Source organism: Lampris incognitus, chromosome 7 (genome assembly GCF_029633865.1).
Source record: "Lampris incognitus isolate fLamInc1 chromosome 7, fLamInc1.hap2, whole genome shotgun sequence".
In the NCBI taxonomy this organism is placed as follows: Eukaryota; Metazoa; Chordata; class Actinopteri; order Lampriformes; family Lampridae; genus Lampris; species Lampris incognitus.
This window is the reverse complement of record NC_079217.1, coordinates 46,799,861-46,814,328: the sequence shown is the minus strand read 5'-3', so window position 1 is coordinate 46,814,328 and position 14,468 is coordinate 46,799,861. Positions and strand designations below refer to the sequence as shown.

Sequence of the window (14,468 nt, the reverse complement as noted above, 5' to 3'; positions counted from 1 at the left end):
TGGTGCCAACTGTCTTCACTTACCTTTGGCACCTCGATTTCCCAAATTATGACCTCCGAGCTCGAGGCGGTAGCGAGGCTGCTGTCATTGTCAGCAGCCCCCATAGTGCAGCCGCTGTCCACAGAATCCATGCTGTTGACATCAGAACCTGTAGACAGGCATGCGAACACGCACACAAACACACACGCGTACAGAAACACACCAAATGCCATTTTCTTCACCACTGCTCACTATAAGCAAGACTCAAAAGGTACACGTTCTCCTCAAAAAAGATCCCAAGATGCTTCAGGTCAGCAGAAGGATGTCATCAGAATTCAATGAGTACAAAAATCTGAAATACAGCTCAACACAACCAATGAAGCCTAACTTTCACTTACAAGCCTGAAGACTTTCACCCAAAAAATGTCGTATTTTTTGGGTGTATTTGTGACAATTGCCAATTCAAGAATTTTAAAATTATAACTTTTTTTACATAGCAATTCATTTTTTAAAATGGGTACTGTCATGTAGAACTTGTGGAAAAATGATACAGGGCAAAGTGTTTCACTTTGTTACTGTAGTCGCCAAAAGCGGAACAATGACAGGTAGCAGCCAAGTACGACAATGCAAAGTTGTTGTGACCAAAAGCAGATTTGGCAGACAAAACTTCAAAGATTTTACCAAGAATACTTCAAAGTCGACGGCTAACACTCAGGATCAACCATGTTCCCTCCCCACCCCCCCTTTTCTTCCAATTGTACTTGGCCAAGTACCCCAGTCTTCCGAGCTGTCCCGGTCGCTGCTCCACCCCTTCTGTCGATCCAGGGAGGACTGCAGACTACCACGTCTCCTCCGACACATGTGGAGTCACAAGCCACTTCCTTTCACCAGACAGTGAGTAGTTTCACCAGGGGGACGTAGCGCGTGGGAGGATCACGCTATTCCCCCCCCCCCCAAGTTCTCCCTTCCCCAAAACAGGCACTCTGACCAACCAGAGGAGGCGCTAGTGCAGTGACCAGGACACATGCCCACATCCGGTTTCCCAACCAAAGACATGGCCAATTATGTCTGTAGGGACGCCCGACCAAGCCGGAGGTAACATGGGAACCATGTTTTTTTGTGTGGCGGTGGGCTAGCTGCTGACCGAACATCAGCCGTGATTCTCGTTTCACTTTGGGCGGTTTTTTGGAACTTGGAGAGCTCAAACACTAGGGTCATAACCAGGGTTGGGTATCATGAAACAGTTATGACTTAGACAGATTCCACATTTCCAAGAATCAGTTATGTGATAGAGGTACAATCAATAAGATTTCAACTTAATCACAGCAAAAAATGACCATGTATCAGGAGGGCTGAAAGAGCTGTCGCTCTATTCCAATTGCAAAGCAATAGCTTTTCCAGGAGCTGAAATTTCTGGCCTTCAAAACCTGCATTCCAGGCATGGAATCTTTATTTGGGTAAAATTACTAGACAGCTCCCTGATCTTTAGAAAGTCAATACTCTCCCAGAGAACAACGGGTTAAAGACATTCATCTGCAGGTTATAACATTTCAGTATAAAACAGCCAGCTTTGCAACTAAACTCTGAAGACAATAAAATGCTTTTTCATTAATTGTTTACACGCTAAATCCCACTCCATATGCAGTGATGGGTGATATGGATAATACTTGATTGACATACATATAATATATGGTTACATATGCAAAATACCATAGGTTTTTTTTTTAATCGTCTTATTATTTTTATTTTGACGTTATATCATCGGTCCAAACAAGTCCAACAGAACAGGAAAAACTTAACCAATTCCCCCACCCCCCAAATACCAGACATGCACATATAAACATTTTGTATAACCAGACATCCATAAAAGAAAAACAAATAACACAAGTAAAATGAAATTACAGTGGTGCTTGAAAGTTTGTGAACCCTTTAAAATGTTCTATATTTCTGCATAAATATGACCTAAAACATCATCAGATTTTCACACAAGTCCTAACACTAGATAAAGAGAACCCAATTAAGCAAATGAGACAAAAATATTGTACTTGATCATTTATTTATTGAGGAAAATGATCCAATATTACATATCTGTGAGTGGCAAATGTATGTGAACTTCTAGGATTAGCAGTTAATTTGAAGGTGAAATTAGAGTCAGGTGTTTTCAATCAATGCGATGACAATCAGGTGTGAGTGGGCGCCCTGTTTTATTTAAAGAACAGGCATCTATCAAAGTCTGATCTTCACAACACGTTTGTGGGAGTGTATCATGGCAAGAACAAAGGAGATTTCTGAGGACCTCAGAAAAAGTGTTGTTGATGCTTATCAGGATGGAAAAGGTTACAAAACCATCTCTAAAGAGTTTGGACTCCACCAATCCACAGTCAGACAGATTGTGTACAAATGGAGGAAATTCAAGACCATTGTTACCCTCCCCAGGAGTGGTTGACCATCAAAGATCACTCCAAGAGCAAGGCGTGTAATAGTTGGCCAGGTCACAGAGGAACCCAGGGTAACTTCTAAGCAACTAAAGGCCTCTCTCACATTGGCTAATGTTAATGTTCACGAGTCCACCATCAGGAGAACACTGAACAACAATGGTGTGCATGGCAGGGTTGCAAGCAGAAAGCTACTGCTCTCCAAAAAGAACACTGCTGCCCATCTGCAGTTTGCTAAAGATCACATGGACAAGCCAGAAGACTACTGGAAAAAAAAATGTTGAGGACAGATGAGACCAAAATAGAATTTTTTGGTTTAAATGAGAAGTGTTACGTTTGGAGAAAGGAAAACACTGCATTCCAGCGTAAGAAGAAAGGTTCACATACTTTTGCCACTCCACTCACAGATATGTAATATTGGATCATTTTCCTCAATAAATAAATGACCAAGTACAATATTTTTGTCTCATTTGTTTAATTGGGTTCTCCTTATCTAGTTTTAGGACTTGTGTGAAAATCTGATGATGTTTTAGGTCATATTTATGCAGAAATATAAAAAATTCTAAAGGGTTCACAAACTTTCAAGCACAAACTGTATATTAAAAACAAGGGAAAAGAAGGATTACATTGTCGTGCTGTCAGCTTCCATAGCCTCAACAAAGGTTAAAAAAGGCTGCCAAATAGTATGAGATTTCCTAGTGGACTCTGACAGTATATCCAATCTTCTCCAATTTGAGATGGTACATGACTTCCTTGATCCAGTGACTATGTCGGTGGCACGGGGTTTTTCCATTTAAACAGTATCAGTCTCCTGGCCAAAAGAGAGCAAAAGGCCAACATGCTGATTTCCCATCCACTAAGAGGGGTGCCCACTGGGACCACACCAAACAGTGCAATGAATGGAGACGGTGCTACTGCTTTTCCAAACATCTTAGAGAAGGTCTCAAAGATGGTTTGCCAAAATATGTAAAAATCTGAATATGTCCAAAACATGTGCAGCAGAGTGGCTGAAGCCTGCCTGCATCGATCACATGTAGGATCTATGTCGGCTTTGATCGTAGAAAGTCTGACTTTAGACCAGTGCAGACGGTGTACAATTTTGAATCGAATAACAGCATTCCTAAGACAAATGAAAGAGGAGTAAATTCCCTGTATTATTTTATGCCAAGTTTTTTCTGAGATTGGTTCTTCTAAATCTGTTTCCCATTTATTTTTAAGGAGGTCTAAAGGCGTAAAATTGTACGTGTATAGTACTTCGTAAATTATACTTATAGCCTGTTTTTTGACTGGTTTACACTTAAAAATTGAATCCAACAGAGATGTGGGAGGGCATGATGAAAAGCAATCTAAGTTTGAGGCTACAAAGTTCCGGAGCTGCAAGTACCTATAAAAGTGTGATCTGGGACTATCACATTTCTGCACTATCTGTTCAAAGGAGGCAAAATTGCAGTCAATATAGAGATCAGACAGTGAGACCATACCCCTTCTGGACAAAGTATCAAAAGCCTCATCCATTACTGATGGGACAAACGTGTTTTTTTGCAATTGCTGCCACCTGCGATAGGTCTCTAAGGGAAAAGGATATTCTAAATTGATTCCAGATTTTAACTGAGTGTACAACTATCGGATTAGAAGTAAAGCTACAAATAGATTGTGTGAATGGCAGTTCAGAGCACAATAAGGCTGCTAGAGAAATGGACCCAACAGACATCTCCTCCAGAATTGTCTATCCGAGGACAGTGACATCGTTCCTCATCCAGTATAGCAATGCTCTTATGTTGGCCACCCAGTAGTAATATATGAAGCTTGGGAGCACCATCCCTCCCATTGTACAAGGCCTCTGCAGAGTGCTTCTTTTAATTCAGGGTGTTTTTTTGTTGTTGTGCCAAATGAAAGTCGATATCTGATTATTTAGTTAGGAGAAGAAAGTTTTTGTTAAACAAATTGGAAGACGCTGGAATATATACAGAAATTTAGGCAGTATGTTCATCTTTACCGTATTAATTCTTCCACCCAGAAAGAGAGCTAGGGGGTCCCAGCACTCAATATCTTTGCCTTAGATTAGATAACAGAGGCTGATAGTTAGCTGCATATAGATCTTTGTAGTTATGTGTGACCCATACCCCAAGATACTTAAATTTCTTAGGGCTAATTTTAAAAGGGAGCGATTCTAAAGGCATCCGACTAGCCCCAGCGCCTAAAGGACTCGGCTCACTTTTCTGAATATTAACTTTGTAGCCAGATATTTTTCCAAATTCTGTCAGTAAGACCATTAACTTAGGGAGGCTCGAAAGGGGCTGTGATATGTACAATAACATATCGTCCGCGTTAAGCAAAACTTTATGCTCCAATCCTGCTTGCTGAATTCCGTTGAGATCAGTATTTTGCCTCAGAGCTACAGCAAGTGGTTCCATTGCAATTGCAAATAGATGTGGAGACAAGGGACACCTCTGTCTTGTGCCACGTTGGAGCTCAAAGTAGGTGGACAGATTATTGTTAGTGCGCACGGCAGCCGTCGGAGATGTATGTAAGAGTCTGATCCATGATATGAACTTATGGCCAAATCCAAACCTCTCCAGTGTGTTGAAAATATAGCCCCACTCCACCCGGTCGAATGCCTTTTCAATCATCAAGTGAGAGCACTACCACTGGCACGCCGGGTGGAGAGGGGATGTAAAAAATATTCAAAAGGAGTCTTAATGTTAAAGAAAGAATAATCATTCTTAATAAAACCTGTTTGGTCAGGTGATATGATGGAGGGAAGATCCCCCTCTAAGCGGTGTGCCAGAACTTTAGCACGGATTTTAGCATCGGTGTTTAGAAGAGAAATTTTAGAGTGAAGTTTTTTCTGATTCACGCAATATGAGATGACCTGGCCCCGTAAATATGCCTTCAGCGACTCCTATATTGTTAAAGAAGACATTCCAGAGGTTTGGTTAATATCAAGGAATACTGTAATCTGGGACACTGTGAAATTAGTGAAGGCTTCCTCTGACAGAAGCAAAGGATTGAGTTTCCAAGGGCGATAACTGGACTGTGTATTAGGGATATGCATTTTCAGAGTTAAGGGACCATGATTTGAAATAACTATAGTGCCGTAATCACAACTGGTTACAAGGGGTCTTTTATCCAGCAAAAAATTATCCATACATGAATACGTCTTATGAACTGGGGATAAATAAGAGAAACCGCCACACATCTGCTACGCCGTATGATTTAAGAAAAAGCTGAATCAAACGTGCTGATTCAGCCAGGGAGGTCTTCTTGGGTAAACTGTGGTCTAAGACAGGGGAGAGTACACAATTCATGTCACCACCAAGAATAAGATGGTGTGATGTCATGTTTGGTAAAAGAGTAAAAAGATTGGAGAAGAACACAGCGTTATCCGAGTTTGGTGCATATGCATAAAGTTCCCCCACCACAATAACGTAGCGCCCTGTGGGGTCAGACTCGACACTTATCATCATAAATGGTGTATGTTTATCAATTAGTATGGCTGCCCCTCTAGCCTTTGAGTGGAAATTGGAGTGATGTATCCATCCTGCCCGTCCCCCTCAGTTGGAAATGGTCTGTTGTGCGTAGATGGGTCTCCTGAAGGAATGCAATATCTGTATGAAGCCGTTTCAAATGTGTAATACTTTTTTACGCTTCACTGGATGGTTAAGTGATTTAACATTCCAACTTACAAAGTTGACTGAGCAACCATCCAACCCTCTGGGAATGTTGGTTTTAGTCATGCTAAGTGAGAAAGGTTGAATATCTGAAACCTATAAAAAGCAACAGCATAACAGCAAGTGAAAAGTAAAGCAGACGTCTGGCAGATTGAGTCCGATACATGAATAAGTCTGGTACACGCCCCCTACGAAAACAAGGTGAACACAGTACCCCTCCACAATAAATCCTCACATTAATGTTTGTATTGGGGAACTCTACAGAGCAAACTGCTCAAGCTTCCGCCATAAACTTTGCTGTATACTAAAATAAGATATAACTGGTAATAATGGAAAAAAAATAGTGACAATATGTTTGAGCACATATTATCCCGTAAAAGTTAGCCTTGAAATGTAACAGAGCAATATAAGCCCATGACTGAGGGTAACTAATAATATGTCAACTAATAAAAAAATAATTAAAGGGAAAGGAAAGGAAGCCTCAACAGCATTAGAAAACAGTCTCCCAGTCAAACCAACCAATTTCAGCTCCCCACCCCTTGTGAATATGAACAAATAAGTTGTTGCCCCATTGCAGTAGGCTTTAGATTGAGATGGTAAATAAACACAAAGCTCTGTCTCACAATCATACTTCAGCCTTTGTTGTCAGGCCGATGCCCCAAACAACTACATAAACTATAATAAAAGTGGTAGGATTGGCAAAAAAAAAAAAAGAGAGGCAAGTTTAAACAAACATCAGCCCTTTAAAGTTGGCCTTAAAATGGAACAAAACGTTATCAGCCCATAATTGGGGATAACCAATATTCAAGAGACAAAATAAAGGAGAGAGGAGCATTAACAGAATTGAGAATGGTCTCCTAGTCAAGCTACCTTCACTTCCCCACTTCTTATGAATACAAACAGATTATTTCTGCCCTGGGGCACGCTTTAAATTGGAATAACATATAAGCAACATAAAGGTCAGTCTCTCACACTCCAACCTCTGTTGCGGGGATGACGTACTTCCTAATGTAGCCCATCACTTTAGCTGCGTCTGTGAATTGCTTCTCTTCTACTTTGTACATGATGCAGAGACGGGCTGGAAACCGTATCCCATACCGGATGCCTTGATGGTTACGGAGCAGCTTCCCAACTTCCGTGAATGCAGCCCTGGCCTTAGCGACGCTTGCAGTGTAGTCCGGAAAAATGTCAATCACCTCCCCGTTGAATCGAAGTGGAGCTCGAGTGTGCACACAGCTGAGCATATCGACACAATCGTAATAGTAGTGTAGCTGAGCTACGATAGCGCGTGGTTTCCCCATCTGGTCTTCTTGGAGCCAGGCTTTTATGTGAGTGGTCTACAAGCATTTCTTTAGTGCTTCTCTCAGCAGCTTTGAGACCGATGCAATGGAGCTTGATCCATTCGTCTCGGCTACCCCCAGTATCCTGATGTTGCTGCATCTCATTCTTACCTCCATGTCTTCAAATTTCTCTCTATGCCCTACCACCTCTGCTTTCAAATCAGTTGCCGTCGTCTGCAGCGCTGCCACCTGGTCTGACCATGTTGATAGCCCACCTTCCACCTCTTTGACTGTACCTTTCATTTGGTCAATCTCAGAATGGATCGCCGCCGTATTATTTGTTATTTCCAATTTTACTGCTTGAAGCTCACTTTTAAGAAAATTAAAGTCTTCGGCAAGTGCATTTTTCAGTTCAGATTTTATCACAGCCGAGATGTCCGCTTTTAGTGAGAGAAGGATCTCTGATTTCAGGGCTTCAGCATCCATGTTTGGGCTTTCTGGAAGAGGTGGGGTCGTTCGCACCGGGGTGCCGGTGGAGCTTGAATTCAAGGGGGCATTGGGCCTAGGTCTGGATGGTCCGCTGCTGTATTTATATTTGTGCAGATTTGTTGCCATCGACCTAGATCCAACTGTTGTCTGACTTTCCAAATACCTTTGGGTCAGATTTCAGAATGTTTTATAATGGAAAGCGCTTATCAATTGCTTATCAATTTTAAATAAGACAAGAGGTTCGGCGAGAGCTCAAACTAAACACAGCCTACTCCATTGCTAGCCCAACAGTGCCCCAAATACCATATTTAAGAATCTATTTGAAGGGCGTCAGGGCGGTGTGGCGGTCTATTCCATTACCTAAAAACACAGGGATCGTCAGTTCGAATCTCCGCGTTACCTCCACACTAAATGAAATGGATGTCACCAGCGCAGAAATGACTATGACCCTCAAGCCAATGAAAGAGGCAACCAACATAATGTCTGAGGATAGCACACTGACTTTATCAGTGATAGCGCCACTGCATGCACAGCTACTCCACGACACAGAAGCAGGCTTCTGTGGTGACACACCGATCATCCGGGAAATAAAACAGGCAATCCACTAAGATCTGGCCAAGAAATAAACAAGTGTGGTGGAGAAAAATATGCTCCACACTGCCTCTACCCTGGGTACCAGGTTTAAAGCACTGCCTTTCCTCTCCCAAGATGAACAACATGACATACACTCCAAGGTGATTGCTGAGGCTGCAGCACTTGAGCTAATTTTTCTATCCAAATAATAAGTGTAAAAAAATGATTTGCACTACATCATAATTGTGTGTGCTTATGCTTAATAAATTGTAATACAGATTTCACAAGTACAACCATATATAATGTGTGTGTGATAAACTGGTGTATCCCTACATGACACACACACTTTACTTACTTACATATATATATATATATATATATATATATATATATATAGCTAGATATGTGTGTGTGTGTGTGTGTGTGTGTGTGTGTGTGTGTATATATATATACACACATACATACATATATATATACATGCATATATATACATACATATATACATACATATATATATATACATATATACACATACATACATACATATATACACTACCGTTCAAAAGTTTGGGATCACCCAAACAATTTTGTGTTTTCCATGAAAAGTCACACTTATTCACCACCATATGTTGTGAAATGAATAGAAAATAGAGTCAAGACATTGACAAGGTTAGAAATAATGATTTGTATTTGAAATAAGATTTTTTTTACATCAAACTTTGCTTTCGTCAAAGAATCCTCCATTTGCAGCAATTACAGCATTGCAGACCTTTGGCATTCTAGCTGTTAATTTGTTGAGGTAATCTGGAGAAATTGCACCCCACGCTTCCAGAAGCAGCTCCCACAAGTTGGATTGGTTGGATGGGCACTTCTTGCGTACCATACGGTCAAGCTGCTCCCACAACAGCTCAATGGGGTTCAGATCTGGTGACTGCGCTGGCCACTCCATTACCGATAGAATACCAGCTGCCTGCTTCTGCTCTAAATAGTTCTTGCACAATTTGGAGGTGTGTTTAGGGTCATTGTCCTGTTGTAGGATGAAATTGGCTCCAATCAAGCGCTGTTCACTGGGTATGGCATGGCGTTGCAAAATGGAGTGATAGCCTTCCTTATTCAGAATCCCTTTTACCCTGTACAAATCTCCCACCTTACCAGCACCAAAGCAACCCCAGACCATCACATTACCTCCACCATGCTTAACAGATGGCGTCAGGCATTCTTCCAGCATCTTTTCATTTGTTCTGCGTCTCACAAACGTTCTTCTTTGTGATCCAAACACCTCAAACTTGGATTCATCCGTCCACAACACTTTTTTCCAGTCTTCCTCTGTCCAATGTCTGTGTTCTTTTGCCCATCTTAATCTTTTTCTTTTATTGGTCAGTCTCAGATATGGCTTTTTCTTTGCCACTCTGCCCTGAAGCCCAGAATCCCGCAGCCGCCTCTTCACTGTAGATGTTGACACTGGTGTTTTGCGGGTACTATTTAATGAAGATGCCAGTTGGGGACCTGTGAGGCGTCTGTTTCTCAAACTAGAGACTCTAATGTACTTATCTTCTTGCTCAGTTGTGCAACGCGGCCTCCCACTTCTTTTTCTACTCTGGTTAGAGCCTGTTTGTGCTGTCCTCTGAAGGGAGTAGTACACACCGGTGTAGGAAATCTTCAATTTCTTAGCAATTTCTCGCATGGAATAGCCTTCATTTCTAAGAACAAGAATAGACTGTCGAGTTTCAGATGAAAGTTCTCTTTTTCTGGCCATTTTGAGCGTTTAATTGACCCCACAAATGTGATGCTCCAGAAACTCAATCTGCTCAAAGGAAGGTCAGTTTTGTAGCTTCTGTAACGAGCTAAACTGTTTTCAGATGTGTGAACATGATTGCACAAGGGTTTTCTAATCATCAATTAGCCTTCTGAGCCAATGAGCAAACACATTGTACCATTAGAACACTGGAGTGATAGTTGCTTGAAATGGGCCTCTAACACCTATGTAGACCTTGCACCAAAAACCAGACATTTGCAGCTAGAATAGTCATTTACCACATTAGCAATGTATAGAGTGTATTTCTTTAAAGTTAAGACTAGTTTAAAGTTATCTTCATTGAACAGTACAGTGCTTTTCCTTCAAAAATATGGACATTTCAATGTGATCCCAAACTTTTGAACGGTAGTGTATATATATACATATATATACACATACATACATACATACATACATACATACATACATACATACATACATACATACAGTGCATCCGGAAAGTCGGAAAGTACTCACACCCCTTCACTTTCCCCACATTTTGTTATGTTACAGCCTTTTTCCAAAATGGATTAAATTCTTTTTTTTTTTCTCGTCAATCTACACACAATACCCCATAATGACAAAGCGAAAAAGGTTTTGTAGAAATGTTTGCAAATTTATTAAAAATAAAAAACTAAAATATTGCATGTGTTCACACCCTTTACTATGAAACTCAAAATTGAGCTCAGGTTCATCCTGTTTCCACTGATCACCCTTGAGATGTTTCTACATCTTGATTGGAGTCCACCTGTAGTAAATTCAATTGATCGGACATGATTTGGAAAGGTACACACCTGTCTATATAAGGTCCCACTGTTGACAGTGCATGTCAGAGCAGAAACCAAGCCATGAAGTCAAAGGAATTGTCTGTGGACCTCTGAGACAGGATTGTATCGAGGCACAGATCTGGGGAAGGGTACAAAAAATTTCTACAGCTTTGAAGGTCCCGAAGAGCACAGTCGTCTCCATCATTCGTAAATGGAAGAAGTTTGGACTCTTCTTAGAGCTGGCCGCCCAGCCAAACTGAGCAATCGGGGGAGAAGGGTCTTGGTCAGGGAGGTGACCAAGAACCCGATGGTCACTCTGACAGAGCTCCAGCATTCCTCTGTGGAGATGGGAGAACCTTCCAGAAGGACAACCATCTCTGCAGCACTCCACCAATCAGGCCTTTATGGTAGAGTGGCCAAACGGAAGCCTCTCCTCAGTAAAAGGCACATGACAGCCCGCTTGGACTTTGCCAGAAAGCACCTAAAGGACTCTCAGACCATGAGAAACAAGATTCTCTGGTCTGATTAAACCAAGATTGAACTCTTTGGCCTGAATGCCCAACGTCTCATCTGGAGGAAACCAGGCACCTCTCATCACCTTGCTAATACCATCCCTACAGTGAAGCATGGTGGTGGCAGCATCATGCTGTGGGGATTTTCTTCAGCGGCAGGAACTGGGAGACTAGTCAGGATCGAGGGAAAGATGAATGGAGCAAAGTACAGAGAAGAGAGATCCTTGATGAAAACCTGCTCCAGAGCGCTCAGGACCTCAGACTGGTAGTAAGAATATATCAGTTGTATCCTATTTTATATTAGGGAAATGGAGTGGGACCTTAGTTTATATATACAAGATATAATAACAACACTGAATTTGGAATACAAAGATGAGCTTATTTGTTGACTCTTGTTTTTGTTTTCTTGTGGTCTTTCACTGTAGCAGGAAGAGCCTGAGGACCATGCTGAGGAGCCAGGTGGCCCAGACAAAGGCCTAGGTGATGATGAAGAGGAAGGCCCTGCCCCCAAAAGAAGAACATAATCTTTTTCACTGATGAATCTATTGGGCAAGACATTCACTGAAGTCAGAGTTGTTTTCCCTAAATCTGCCCACACCAGAGCTGAAGAGGCAATGAAAAAGTATCTGGAAGCCTCCCCACTATCACTTGCAGAAGATCCCCTCAGCTGGTGGAGGTCCCACGAGACTGTCTTTCCCCTACTGGCTAAGTTGACTAAACGCTATCTAGTATGCATCCCTGGTACTAGCGTTGTGGCAGAGAGGGTATTCTCAACTGCTGGGGACAGAGTAACTGCACAGCAGAGCACGCTCACTTCAGAGCATGTAAACCAGCTTCTATTTCTACAGAAGAACCTAGACATTCTAGGCAGTGGTGTACTTTACAGCTAAATGTAACAGTTCTTGTTTGCACTTTGCAGCTCAATGTAGCAGGCAGCTATCGTTTGTTTGATTTTGTTATTTGAATATTGAATTTAAGTATTGAATTTAAGTTATTATTTGAAGGTTTGCACTTTATCTTTGCAATCATTTTTATTTTTGTATTAAGTGTTAATTTTACCCTTTGTCTCTGGGCTGCCTTGGTTTCCTATTGACTGAGTGGACTAAAGGAAAATAAATCTGACTCAGGGTTGACACTGAGTAGCAAACGTTTACATTTGATTCAGTGTGATTTTTTATTTGAGACCTATAAAAGTGTCTACCACAATCAAATGGGAAAAGTAACCAAAACAGCAATCTAAAATCAAATCTATGAATGTATTGAGTTGAGAACTGATTTTGAATCACGAATCGAAACCCCAGGTATCAGAATCGAATCGTGAGATTTCCTGAATCGTACACCCCTATTTTGCATATAGCGTGTCAGCCATAACACAATGCAGTATGTGTATATGCTTTGGATAAATTACTAATGTATCAAGTTATATTTAAACATGATGATAAATGATAATGAATGAAAACGAAAGCCACTTTATTTTGTGATTGTGGGTTGTAATGAAATTTGTCTTCTGCATTTAACCCACCCTATTGTATAGGAGCAGTGGGCAGCTGCAGCGCCCAGGGACCAACTCCAGTTCTTTCCATTGCCTTGCTCAGGGGCACAGGCAGGAGTATTAACCCTAACATGCATGTCTTTTTGATGGTGGAAGGAAACCTGAGCAGCCAGAGGAAACCCACGCAGACACGGGGAAAACATGCAAACTCCACACAGAAAGGACCTGGGACGGCCTGGTGTTTGAACCCAGGACCTTCTTGCTGAAGGCAACAGTGCTAACCACTGGGCCACCGTGCCACCTGTAATGTGATAGTAAAAGGTTTAACCACTGAAAATGTCAGTCTTTGTTGTGAACTAATGTAAACAGTACAGTGATGGCAAAAGGATTAATGAATAAATAACCACTGAGCTAGTGGGTGCATCTCAATACAAAGAGCATCTCCCTCATTACTACCTCCCCTCCTCTGTGAACCAGAAATATCTGTGCCACCATAGAACATCTCCTGAGGTGTCCTTCCACAGAGGACACACATGTATCCTACCCAGAAAGTATATTTAGTTGAGAACCCACCCAAAATCTGACATACCAAAAATTAAAAACATGGTGGGTGAGGCACCAGCACCTAAAACTTCTGACAACACTGTTGTTTGATTCAGCATAATGTGTTATGTGTGTTATTTGCACCATGCTTGCTGATATATTTTGTTCTTATTTCTATTTCTTATTTTATTTCTATTTGTTTCTATTTTCTTGTTAGTTTTTAGTTGGTTTTTTTTCTTTTCTTACTAGAGCGTGTGTCTGTAGAAGAACCCAATTTCCCCTTGGGGATGAATAAAGTATTCTGATTCTGATAAAAGAATGTTTATAATGTGCCATCTTATATAGGATATATTAGCTACTGAAGTCACCTGTGAGAACTGCAGGTAATAACATAAAAATAAATTAAAAATGTATATTAAACATAGTATTGAACAGAAGATCGAACTTCGATCCCATGCCAATAGCCTTTCATATTTTCTCACTTTCTCATCTCATTTCTACCCCTCTCACCACTCGTCTCCTATTTGGAAGAAACTTGGACAATTGGTAATGTGTAAAATGAAGAAAAAAAAACAATTGGTAGAGTGGCGGAGGAGGAGAGTAGTAATAGAGAATTTTTTAATGCACCCATTGCATTTACCTGAAATAAAAAAATTTGATTTTACATTATCTCTCAACATAAAGGGAAAGTAAACAGTTTGATGAATGAATACGCAATAAGCAGCACAGTTTTTACAAGTAAGCTGTGAAAATAAAGGTTAGACAGAAGCTATATTATGGTATAAATTAAAGATTATTCGTTAATTTATTAATGTGAATGATTAAAAGGTAGAGCTCATACAACTAAGATGCGAGTCTGCAGAATTCTCTCATTTTTGATTTCATGAATACCACCACTGAAACTTTTCCAAACCACTCAAGAGATTCCTCGT

General features: G+C 41.0%; 1 protein-coding gene across 2 annotated transcripts in view; it reads right to left on the bottom strand.

Moving 5' to 3' along the window:
* Positions 1–14,468, bottom strand: part of akap1b (A kinase (PRKA) anchor protein 1b) — a 38,150-nt gene that overhangs the window by 7,931 nt on the left and 15,751 nt on the right. The window contains exon 3 of one of the 2 annotated variants that reach the window (XM_056283485.1): positions 24–148. The exons of the other annotated variant lie outside the window; for it this stretch is intronic. Coding sequence (XP_056139460.1) covers positions 24–148 — 125 coding nt within the window. The remainder of the gene's footprint in view (positions 1–23; positions 149–14,468) is intronic. 2 annotated transcript variants of the gene reach the window in all.